General features: G+C 41.3%; 1 protein-coding gene across 3 annotated transcripts in view; it reads left to right on the top strand.

Annotated features, from left to right (window-relative positions):
* The window catches only part of NR6A1 (nuclear receptor subfamily 6 group A member 1), a 189,326-nt gene extending 178,263 nt beyond the window's left edge, over positions 1–11,063 (top strand). For all 3 annotated transcript variants that reach the window (XM_073314004.1, XM_073314003.1, XM_073314002.1), the window contains 2 exons: positions 2,528–2,680; positions 3,755–11,063. In XM_073314004.1, coding sequence (XP_073170105.1) covers positions 2,528–2,680; positions 3,755–3,843 — 242 coding nt within the window. In that variant the 3' untranslated portion in view covers positions 3,844–11,063. The remainder of the gene's footprint in view (positions 1–2,527; positions 2,681–3,754) is intronic.
* Positions 11,064–12,994: the final 1,931 nt, after the last annotated feature.

Raw genomic sequence — 12,994 nt, 5'->3', positions numbered from 1 at the left:
TACCAGCAGCAGAATAAGAACAGAGCAGAGTGACTGATGAAACCTTTCTAGATAAGGCCTGAATGACTGATTACCTACCAGCTGTTGTGGCAAACTTCTCATCGTGCGCAAGGTGCATGTCATCTGAAAATTTTGCTGCTCATGGCGGAAGGGTCTGGGCCAGTGACACTCAGACCTCAGTGGCTCAGGAGCCAAATTAACGATCAGTATTACCCAAAAGAGCCACAGTTGTGTGAATTCACTCTGTGTGTTAAAAGAAAAGGAGTGACTTGTGGCACCTTAGAGACTAACCAATTTATTTGAGCATAAGCTTTAGTGAGGTACAGATCATTTCATCGGATGCATCCAGTGGAGTAATTTAATTTTATTCTCCCAGCAAAATTACTGACCAAGTATCATTTTATAAATTACAATTGGCTAATAACATAGTAAAAGCATCCTGATTCGTTAATAACTTAGATGGGTTAATAATTAAATCACACAGTGTTTTAATAGCATGTGCTGCAAAGAGCCGCAGGAGATGCATTGAAGAGCCACTTGTGGCTTGCGAGCCTCAGTCAGAGTATCACTGGTCTAGGCATTTTCTGACAGGCAGCAATCAAGACAACCAATTTGCATCACTTTTTTCCAATTTAAGCTATTAGCTTTGAAAAACCTTTGTGCGCTAAATGTTGGATAACCTCACTGGCATGGTTTTCTGGATTCTTCATCACTGTGTTTCCCTTCACCTAATACTTTTGTCTGACATTTTTTTTAAGAAAGTGAAAATATGCATTTTGTCCTTTAATATGGTGCCTAATGCAGTAATATTGGCAGGTAATGAATGCTGCCTAATACAGGACTGACTCCATGTTTGTGGTCAAACACAGCATTTCAGAGCTGTCCATCAATTCTGTTATGAAACTCCTAACACTTCAAAATTCATGAAGTCAGCATAGAAATAACATGCAAATGGATTCTGCAGTGGCAGGGCCGGCTTGGGGTGGCAGTCAGAAAGGGGCGGCAGAGTTTCCGCCACGGTGAAAATTCGGCGGCAGCTTCTCTCTCCCCTGCTGTCCATGGCGGCAATTGCTTGGGGCGGCAAAACCGGTTGAGCCGGCCCTGTGCAATGGTAGTCCAGGGTGGGAAGTTACTGGTCTTTTCTCTGAAACTCTGCCATGCTGAAATTATTTGGAAGGTTCAACTTCTTCAGTAACACTTGGTATGGGTCACTCCAGTCTGACACCATGGTGTGGTTCCCATGTCAGTACTCGTGTGTGTATGATGTTACTGCACATGTATGAAGCATGTTACCACAGGTCTGTGTGTTGCTTGTGCATAAATGAAAAGCTATTCAATGGTACTAGCCTCATAGGTGAGTTTCAAAAGCAGTTCAAGAAATAAGAACCACTGGGAATTTTCCGTACCACAAGGAAGTGTTCTACTTTGCAAGGATATGCTGAAATCCCCCTCCTCCCCCTGGTTATACCAAGTGTTTTGTGCTGACACTTCAGTGTGTGCCCCGGCACAGATTCCGGTTTGCTTCCCTGGACAGTTTCCTGACACTGGATGATAGACTTCTTTAGCTGTCTCCATTGTTTTCCAAAATGTATTTTCATTAACTTCCTGTCTTCTTTTATTTTTAGTTGGAGTTTGCAAATTTTTTATGTGGAATACCTGAAAATTATTTTTAAAGGTCAGCTTTTGGACAGCAAATAAATGCTCCTTCCCTTGTACAGTATTTCTGAAGAACAATACTGAGCCTCAGAGGAGTTGCATATTTTGCCTATTCTTAATTTATTGGATCCCTTCCCATGACATCAAGTAGTATATAAATGTCATTGATCGTGCTGAAATACATTCAGAGGGACTTTCTCAAATTATTTTGCTAGCATTGAAATGTCTACTTTGAGGAAATTGTTTGACATTTGGAAACGCTAAATTTTAAAATAAAAGCTTGGCAAGTTTATAAAGCTCACGTGGTGAAATTCCTAAACAGACGACACCCTCAATTACTGATCTGAACACTTCCCATAGAGATGAGACCATGTAACTAGAATCAACATGCTGCTTTCTGTGGAAAATCTTATGTTGCACCCTCTGCTAGGACTGAAAGCCTTGACATATAGCTACTTTATAAAAAGGAAGTAGAGATTTAAGGTTGCTAGAGCTGTTATCTTCTGAAAGGTTCATGATCTCTGAGCCTGAGCAACTTAGGACATTATATGTTCTCATCCGTGTCCCTTATGAAAGGAAGATCTTGTACCCTCACATCTAATCTGAAGTGTGTACATGTAGGAGATACTCATTACAGTATGTCCTGGAGGAGGAGGGTGAAATTTTAATCCTGTGGTGACTATAAACGTGAAATCTCTGCTCAATAGCATTGTATAATTTAGGTAGATTTTGTTAGACTGAGTTTTATAAATGGATTTGTCCTTCCATTTTACAGTTGCTGACTCGAATAGTGATGAGGAAGAATCTGAATCTGGTTTTGTTCTAGTGTTACAGCTGTTCCCAGTCACTTAATTCTTATGTTTTCACTCAGACATTAGGGGCCTGACGAATACATCCCAACTGGAGCAGTTGAATAAACGGTATTGGTACGTGTGCCAGGATTTTACGGAATACAAGTACCCACATCAGCCAAACCGTTTTCCAGATCTAATGATGTGTTTGCCAGAGATACGATACATTGCAGGTAACTTTTTGATCTCTTCTCCCAGCTGGCCCCTGTGTGAATCGTTAAATCTCTTTTAAAGGAGACTTTCTTCTTTTTATAATTAAACTCCTAGCTACTTGGCTGGACAGCAGTGCCAGTGTGGGACCTTTTCTATGTGAGCCTTTCTCTACCAGGCTAAACCCAGTGTAACAACTGGGTCTGGTTATAAATAGCTCCAGACATCTGTGTTTACAAATAGTGATAAACTCCAGTTCCTAGGTTAGGGAGTAAGAAGGCATATTCTTTTCTCACAAATAACGAGCTCTCCTTAGTATCTTGATCGAAACCTCCTTAAGGTCTTAATTTCAGACTCAACTCTGAAGTATCTTCTCTGCTGCAGAAATAACCCTGATCTGTAGATGGCATAGGCCTCGTGGGGAGGAGCTCGCTCTGAGTCTGGAGATGGCACTTGCATACCGTAGTGAATATCACAATATAAAAGCCTAGATAGGCTTGAATGAAGTCCCCAAATCTGAATTTCCCTGGCATTTGGGTTACTGAAATCTGCATGTGAATTTTCCATCTCAATGCATCATTAATTGGCTCTAGAGGAATTATTCCAGGATCTTCATGAGAACATCAGACATTTGTACCTAAATGTTAAGATAATGAACACAGATTATTTGCAATTGGGAAGAAATGTTCTTCCCTGGGGCACGTTGATCAGGATCTGCGTGTTTCACCTTCCTCTGTCATACCAAGCAGGATTGTCCACTGGCACCAGGTGGACACATCACACACAATCTATTCATTGTGATTGACAGGGGAGGTTGACAGGTGGGATGTGTTCTTTCCCATCTTCCATAAATATGCTTCCATTATGGGGAAATCATTTTTATCTGACTTCGCCAACGCACTTAGCTTCTGTTCCACTCTTTAACACATCCTGTTGTTTCCAAAAGAATATCAAATGTCTAATGTAGGAATTGGGTGATTTACTGTTTCTCTAAAGGTTCAAGGTGAAACTGTCTCCAATGTCACCAGCTTGTTGGAGATGAGTGTTTTTTAAATCTGGCTCAAGAATGGCAGCTAATTCTGATTCTTTCTTAACAGGAAAAATGGTGAATGTCCCTCTGGAGCAGCTGCCCCTCCTTTTTAAAGCCGTTCTGCATTCCTGCAAGACAAGCGTGAGCAAAGAGTGAGCCTTCATTGCCCCGAACCCATGCCTTGCTCTGGTGCTTCAGGTGGGGAACTGGCTCACATGTGAAGAGAGAGGGGGGAAAAAAACCATGATCAAGGCAGTAGAGAGCTGCTGAGACAAGGTGGCAGGTAGCCCTGTCACTGTAGCAAGAATCTTTTGTTTTTGTTTTTTAAACTCTTTTCCTATATATTTATTTCACGACAGAGTTGAATGTATGATCTTCAACACAGTGCACATGGTTCTGTATGAATGCAGCAGCTGCATTCTCTTGCAGTTTACAGAATGTAAAGATGTTTAATGTTACAGTGTTTGTTAGGGTTAGTTCTTTTGTATTTGGGGGGCTGGGGGCCGATATGACTAAGACTACCTCAATGAGAAGATGCTGTTCATGTACTGATCATTTCATGATTCATATCCAAAGTGTTTGCCTAGAGAGCAAACTGCCTCACTCCACTGGGAGAACTATTAGCATCCCAAATGCTGGAGAATATTGGAGGAGTGTGGGCATCAGAGAAGTGCCAAGCTTCAAAAAAGATAAGTGGGGGCAAAGGTGTTACCCCAAAACCAGAATTTGGGTACCCCCAGAATAGCCAACCTGTTCTCATTAAGTGTGGGTCTCCAGGGTGGCTAAGGGAATACTTGGAGGACACAGATACAGCCGTGGATAAATGATTGACACAAGCAGTGTTCCAAAACAAGGCACCTTTTGTTGAACAATTTCTTGACACAGTAACAATCTAAACACAAATCCCTCATAAGTTAAAGAGCACCTCAAACCACATTGCCTTATAGCTTGAAATGATACTGAGCGGATGCTCCCTGCTTCAGATGGTCAGTCTGTCGCAGGTAGCTGACAGCCATTTTTAGATGTCCATTAGCTTTTACACGTATAAACCCCTTTCACAGTCCACACACACATGCATACATCTGTATTAACCCCCCCGCACACGCAAACACTAGACTATGTTATAACTATACCGGTTACTCTGTCTGACCGTACTCAGCTGATGGCACAGTATATTTCCCTGTTTTCTTTCTCTCTCCACTCCTCTGCTGCGTCCTTCTCTTCTCCCACTGCTTACTGCTGCTTCTCCTTCGTCTCACCCTCACCTCTTTCACGCCTCTCTCTGCCTTCTCAGCTCAGCTGCCTTCTCAACTGTCAGCTGCTGCTGACTTTTATACCCTACTTTGCTAATGGTCACACATCCGTCATTCCAGTTGGCCGTTACTTACCTCAGTGTTGTGATCTGTCATTTGTTGTTTACCACTTCCTAGTGCTACATGACCTGCAGCTGTCAGCCAGTGGTGGAGTGACTCTTGCTTATTTAAAATGGAAGCCAGGAATCTAGGGATTTCAAAATGGAGTTTCTCTGGAATCAGAGGGAGAAATTAAGACTTTTTTTGGTCAACTAGCTAAACTTCATCAGTTTTCAAATGCAGCTCTCATGATGTAAATTGGGTCCCCCTGAAATTCTGTCACGAGAATTGCAGCATTCCAAGGCTGAGAAAGACCCCTAACCCACATTCCCCTTCCCAGGGCAATGCAGAATTGTTCGTTCTCTCTCTCTCTCTCTCTCTCTCCAACTGATGCATGATTATTCCCTCACGACTCTCCTACCAAACTGGAATTGTCGTAATTAATAACAGGCTTTGAACAGGGAGGCAGAAATAAACCAGGCAGACTGCAAATAATTTAATTATTGGCTAAATGCTATCTCTTAGAATCACAAACTGGAAAAGCATTCTAAGAAGCCTGGGCAATATACGTTCTCCATGGCTAAATCTGGCCTAGTTTTTAAATTACTCCAGTGAAGAGGATTTCCTACTACAGTAGTTACAAGTAGTTGACATCAGCGAACACTTCAAACCTCGCAGCTTCTGTCCCTCCTATGGATAAAATAAATGACTTCTGATAAGAGATTTCAGTATCCTCTGCTATTGGGTGTCTGTTGACCCTTGGAGAACATATGGGTATTAACCAAGTGCTGCATGTACCATTTTATTGCTTGGAGGGGAGAGTAGTAGGAAAACCTGGCTCTTAGTACAATTCATGTATATTACTTGGTTCTAATTCTCCCAGAATTTAGATGTTCCACCCAGTAACTTCAGTCACTTGCATTACATCAAAAATGCTGTACTTGCTGCTGTTCAGCTGTTTGATTAACAACATGTATTACTGTCCATTAAGCCTCAGTGTCCTCCATGGCTTCCTGTAGCCACACAATTGCTAGCTGGGGAAGATTTCTTTCCCTGTTTCCATCATTCATATATTTATGAAATCCCACTCATTCTAATAGGCAGCCATGTTGCCTTTGCTGAATTTTCTGCTGGGACCCTTAGTTGTAAATCTGTTTTGAGTGGTTACATTAGGCTGAGACATTTTTGAATGTTAAAGAACCTGCTATTTTTAAACTACCTTGAGTTCTTCAGGAAACAACTTCTGCTCTTCTGGGATGGGAGAAACCATTCTTATATTCTTGCCATCCTCTATCCAGTCATGACACATCAGAGTGTATGGCACAAATTAAATATGTGGTCAGGAGAAGCAGTCTTTTCTTCTGAACAAGCCCCTGCTCTCCACTGAAGTACTGTACCTGCTAGTGGGTAGAAAAGAACTGGGTGAACAGCAGAAGCATATCATTAAGTCAACCCCAAATGCTACCTACAGACTAATGGAATAGCAACCCAACAGTCATTGGAACTTGCTAGCTTGGCACATCTCTAGGTCAGTCAACAGTTATTCTGTACGATAAGTGCAAATGGGTCCTGCCTCCAAGAGATGAAGACTACTCCATCCAAAACCATCTCAGCAGAGACAAGCTGTTGACTAACCATGTAGACCAAAGGCAGTGTTGCTCTCTTTAGTTCTGCTTTGTGGATCTTCCCACTTGATTGTTTCCCTTGCTTTAGGTAGTCCACTAGCTACTGATATACACTTTCGTAAAATAAGATGTTACGGGTAACAGCTGCTGGGATCAGCAGAAGTCCACTTTTATATCACTTGACGAATCCAAAGTTAGTTTCAAGAATCTCATTTGCTTTCTGTTTATAAAATGAGACAAGCACATATTTCTCAGGAAAGCCTTCTGCATTCAGTATATACCTCAAGTATACATGGGAAGATTTTAGTGTATCTGTTTATTTCTAAGTTAGGAAATATTGACAGCTTTAACTTTCATTTTCAAATAATTCCACATGATACTTGTATTACGGGTTATTTTCTGGCTTGCTTACACATTTCAGGAATAGTTTAACTGCACAGAAGTAATCTTATTCCACAGTTATTAGATTATTAATTATTGATGAATAAGGGTTTGTTTTAATTAGAAGATCTCTATGCTAACATTAGAAAACTTGTTTTTGCCAAATACCTGACAAAAACATCTAGTTTGTACTCTGTCCAAAATTAATTGACTCCCCAAGAAAATGCTGCACAAGCAAAGATTTAATAAACTTGATGGGGATGGAGGGGGGGGATGTGCTACTACTTGCAACTGTGTAAACCATTTTGATAAATGTTGATTGGCAGCAGTATCTGTTAACAAACCCCCATGTATCGCAGTGAGCATAAAAGCTGTGCTAAATTCACAAGCTAGAACGAGACTAACATACCGAACCAGAACCTAACTCACTGGACAGTCGTTAATGTTTTCTGCACCAAGTCCTCTAATGACTTGTGTTTTTTAAACAGGGTAAAGTGAATGTGTTGCATTGCAAACTCAGGTATTATGATGAGAAGATAGGAATGTAGCTAGAAATGTAGTGACATTAGGTCAGTCACTAGATGTATTTGTGAATTTGGTTTGAAGGACATCCAGAAAAGTTGGAATTGTTTGTCCCAATCTTCACATAACATTCGGTTTACAGGGAACCATATTTTATTTGTGCTTAATGCTAGTTAGGTGGGGATGTTCATTATCTTTGGTGTCTGCTGTTGCTTATCTGGACTTCTATGACAGAAGACTCAAACGATAATAATCATTTTTGGCAGAATTTTCTGCCAAGACAAGTCAATATTTATCTCTGGTTTGAAAGATAACTCAATCGACCCCATCCTTTCCTTCATAGTATTTGTGCAAATGTAAATCTGAAGAGTTTTTTTAGTCCAAACAGATTTTGGGATATAAATTTGAAGTGCATATGCTCACATATTCAGAGGGGGACTCAGTCTGGGAATCGCAAATGAACAAGTTTAAAGTTCTTGTAATCTGCTCCAGGAAACACTCCAGGTTCTAAGCATCCTCTCTCACCGATCACTGCGTTGCCAAGAAGCTGCTGCTACCAGCGAATGGTGTTACTCCATTAGCTCAAGCGGCAAGGTCAGTGCTTTCAGTTCTGAAGGTGCTGGACTTATGCGCTAATGACCTGGCACCGCAGGCCGTGATTAAAAGCCCGCTGAAGTCAGTTGGAATCTTTCCACTGGCCCTCAGTGTTGTGAATAAGGCCATAGAAACACAACTTGAGCTGAAAGAGTAAATTTTTACTCCATTAGCTTTAGCAGTAGTAGGCTTTTATCCTCTGTGGGGACCAGCAACTAGAAGGGGACATAACTCACAAGCCAAGTGTGTCATGCCAGCAAGAGATCAAATCCAGTTATAACTATAAATTGTTAGTTTCATAAACACCATGAACGTTGGGTTCTCACCAAGGGGGAGGGGCCTATCAGGTTTACATTCAGCAGCACCAATACAAGGAGGCAAACTTACAACCAGAGATGACCCTATGGCTACCAATAGTGGAGGGGCAGAGTGAGGGCAGAAGCTTCAGCAATGTTACTGAGCATGCTCAGTACAAGCCAATCAGCAAATTGGGGGGGGGGCAGCATGTGACCCTGCATGACCCTCCCACTGTGTCACCTATGCTTACAACCATGTGTAACACATTGTTGTCTGTCTGTGTGATGCTAAACATTCCTTTAGCACCACTGGCATCTAGAACGGTCTGTGCATCAAAAAGTCTCGTTTCTCAGGTTGGGGCATCAGCAACAAAGAACAGCACTGTTCTGCTCTCATTTCCTGCTGCTTGTCAGGTTTGTGTGTTGAATTGCTTGTGGGGAAGACAAGAACCTTCCAAAACATAGTGCATGTAGGGAAGCCACCAGTGCAGCCCCAACAGTGCACACACTGTGTGAAGAGATGAAATGCCTTTTCCTAAGCTGTGCCCAACGCCTGAATGTGTGAAATATGAACACCTAATAGGTACCATGTGGTGGGAAGAAGCTGAAGTCTTCATTGCAAATATTAATTTCACATGCACACTTACCACTCTTTGAATGTTAATATCTTGGCCACTTTAACCCTTTCCAGCTCACTCCTAAAGCCTTTGGACAATACTATAGAGTAACACTTGCTTTTCAGTGGTTCGTGTAGCTGTCCACTTTTCCATGTCTTCAGGTACTGAACTTTCTTATCCACAGTTGCACAGGCATAAAGACCAAAGAGCAGACCACATGTTTTGAAAACTTACCGATTAAAAATGCAGCTCTTGTGGATTAAATGTTCAGTGTTGCTGTGTATATATGCCAGTTTAGAAGCTGAGTATTGAATACCTTCATCACTGAAATGAAAATGGCCCTACTGTGTCAGGTTTGTCAGTTCAGATATTTATTGATCCCCTTGAATATGCAAAATTGGGCTGGACCTCTGTCAAAAGCAGATGTTCTAAGATTCACTTCCTGCTTCCAGCCAGCTCAGTGTCCCAGGGGAGCCTTTTCCCAATGCTATGGTGCTTTTGCTTCTTGTCAGAGCCCAAAAGTGCAAACACAGCTGCAGAGTTGAGGTATAGGAGGTTGGAGATAACACCTCAGAGAGGTTCAGTTCAAGAAGTGGGCAAAGAGCTGGGGGGCTAACTCTGCCTGATCTGTTCCTATGTCCCTTCTGAATATGTGTGCCTGAGCACTAGGAGGGACTCTGCTATGCACAGGGCTGACACGGAGAACCTGCTAACATAAATGAGAAGGTTCACAACAAACGGGATTTTCCCCTCTCCTGAGTAGGAAGACTGGAGACTGCTTTGAGTCTTGCTTGTTGTCTGCCCTGTATGTCCCATACTCTGTTATGTTGCTGCATTACAGGATCTGTGTGCTGGTATGAACAAACTCTTCAGACTTCGGCACAAAGCAGTGATGGTCATTTCTGCTTATTGGTTTTAAAAGTCCAGTCCTTCAAACCAATCTTTTTTTAAAAAACTTGAATTTCTTTTATCTTTAATACTTTTTAAAAGGAAAACAACAACAAAAATCCCTCCTGTGAATGTGCTATCACCGTTGGTTCATTTCTTCTGCTTCGTCCTTGGTTTTGATTTGAAGCTATGAAGCTCGGTGTCTGTGATGATGATATTTCTGTATTTCTCAGGATAAGAAGCGGCAATCATCCCTGCCACATAAAAGGCAGGAGAAGGGGGGAACTTGGGGAAGTAGTTTAAGTATGAAGCCAATTTGTAAGTTTTAGATGATGTGTAAATCAAAGATGACACTACATAAGATGTCAGCGTCGAGCTGTGGTGTTTCTTTGGGTTCTCAGTGCGTTGCTTGCAACGCGCACAGAAGCTCAGGGATATGTATTTAAATGTGACCCACTGAAACCCTCATCTTGATGTTGCAACAGTAGCTTCTTTCATGGCCTGTTTGGAAGCCCATTATAATCTCAGTAAGCATCTCCACATCTGGATTTTGGGAAGAAAAATCTGGCTTTATTTGTGCGGAGTTCTTACATCAGTGGCTTGTGTACAGTCAGTAACAACAAATAACAATTTCCTTCGGACGTACATTGCCTGTTCTGAGCTATTGCAAATCTGTAAGAAGACACTCTGAGTTACATCAGGTCAGATGCTGTGACTGCATGGATTATAATCATTAGCGTTGTCAGTCTGTCAGGGCAAACTGGTGAGAGAATACTGATGTGCTGACAGGAGAAAATGTCCAAGATGGTTGCAAACTGCAGGGGAAATCTTGGGATGGCCTGGAGGTGTCCTGTAATAACCCCTCCCCCCATTAAGGCTTCACTAAACTTAACAAAAATAATAAAATATAGAAATGCCCTCCCTCAGCCCAATGTACCCAGCAGTGCCCTCTGATCTTGATGGGCATCTTTAATGCAACACCTAGGGCTGTCAAGTAATTAAAAAAATTAACTGCGATTAATCACACAGTTAATAATAGGATAACATTTAAATATTTTTGGATGTTTTCTATGTTTTCAAATATATTGATTTCATTTACAACACCAGAATACAAAGTATACAGTGCTTGCTTTATATTTTGTTTTTTATTACAAATATTTGCACTGTAAAAAACAAAAGAAATAGTATTTTTCAGTTCATCTAATACAAGTACTGTAGTGCAATCTCTTTATCATGAAAGTTGTACTTACAAATGTAGAATTATGTACAAAAAAACTGCATTCAAAAATAAAACAATATAAAACTCTAGAGCCTGCAAGTCCACTCAGTCCCCTGAAATGGTGGATGAAGCATGAAAGGATATATGAATCTTTAGCGCATCGGCACATAAATATCTTGCGACGCCAGCTACAACAGTGCCGTGTGGATGCCTGTTCTCACTGTCAGGTGACATGGTAAACAGGAAGCGGGCAGCATTATCTCCTGTGAATGTAAATAAACTTGTTTGTCGAAGCGATTGGCTGAACAAGAAGTAGGACTGAGTGGATTTGTAGGATATGAAATTTTACATTGTTTGTTTTTGAATGCAGTTATGTAACCAAAAAAATCTACATTTGTAAGTTGCATTTTCACGACACAGATTGCACTACAGTACTTGTATGAGATGAATTGAAAAATACTATTTTTTTTGTCATTTTTACAGTGCAAATACTTGTAATCGAAAATAATGTACACTTTGATTTCAATTACAACACAGAATACAATATATATGAAAAAGTAGAAAAACATCCAAAATATGTAATAAATTTCAATTCGGTTTCTATTGTTTAATAGTGTGATTTTAAAATTGTAATTGTGATTAATTTTTTTAATTGCGTTTAATTTTTTTGAGTTAATCACATGAGTTAACTGCAATTAATCGAGAGCCCTAGTGACAGCATAATCACGCTCTGAGAAAACGCCCCCTGGTGCTCGGAGAGCTCCTGGCAGGCCGTACCGGAGAACACAGAGGTCCCAGAGCTGTAGTAACACTGGGCACTTCTGCATTTCCCTCTTCCAAGCACTTTACAAATGGCTTGTGCTTTCTCCTTCAAAAACCTCATTTTAAAAACGTAATAAATACGGAAGAGACTAAAAATTATGGTGCTCATGGCCACGCCTTAAAATGCCAGGCTCCATGATGGCACCCGTGAGGACTCTGCAGTCATCCTCTTTTTGTAGAGTACAGCTTTCTCACTGCAGACCTCCTAAGGATTTAGGTGCATTCAAACTGCTTGAGAATTGTACTGAGAGAATATCCAAACCAGCCCTATTCCATGATATAATCACCACAGGTCGTTGTCTCAGGGCTTGTCAATATGGATGCTTCGTATAAATCCACAGCACAGCAGCCTGCTGTGCGCTCACTAGCCCTTCCTGCTCCCTGAAAGGTCCCTCGTGCACTTTCCGTACTGATGGTTGAAACAGCGGTAGGTCAAAGTACACTAGGGAACTTTTAGTGCACAGCAGCATGATCTATACACAAACTTTGTGTGCAGCAGGCTTGTGCACTGTGGATTTTACACCCTGGCTTGCTGTGCAGTGAGTGTCCATATAGATGAGCCCTCAGACAGTGGCAGAATGACCGAATCTGACAATGGTCAGCAGCCGTCCCCAGGGCTAGCGGGTTGTTTGTCTCATCAGCCTGGTGTGCCAGTATCTGGAAGCCTGAGCTTGGACTGTCCATGCTCAGAGATGTTCGCTTACTATAGGTATTATTTTTTCACTGTGGGAGAAAAAAAGCCTGACTTGTGCACTGACCTCTAACAAGTGTATGAAAGAAGCAATCAAAGGCAGAAATGCCACCAAAGGCAGAAATAAACAAACAAACCAAACCACATGCCGATCAGCCTCAGCAAAGCCTTTTGTGATTCATTGTTTTCTTTCATTTTATAAAATGTCTTGTAATAGTTGATAACATTATTGACTCAATTTCCATAACAAAACTACCTCTTGTGTGACATCCTGTTTATCATCTCAAAGGGATTGTGTGA

This window comes from Lepidochelys kempii, chromosome 16, assembly GCF_965140285.1.
Source record: "Lepidochelys kempii isolate rLepKem1 chromosome 16, rLepKem1.hap1, whole genome shotgun sequence".
Lineage (NCBI taxonomy): Eukaryota > Metazoa > Chordata > Testudines > Cheloniidae > Lepidochelys > Lepidochelys kempii.
Note: the sequence above shows the minus strand (reverse complement) of the source record. Positions and strands in the feature narration are given on the sequence as shown.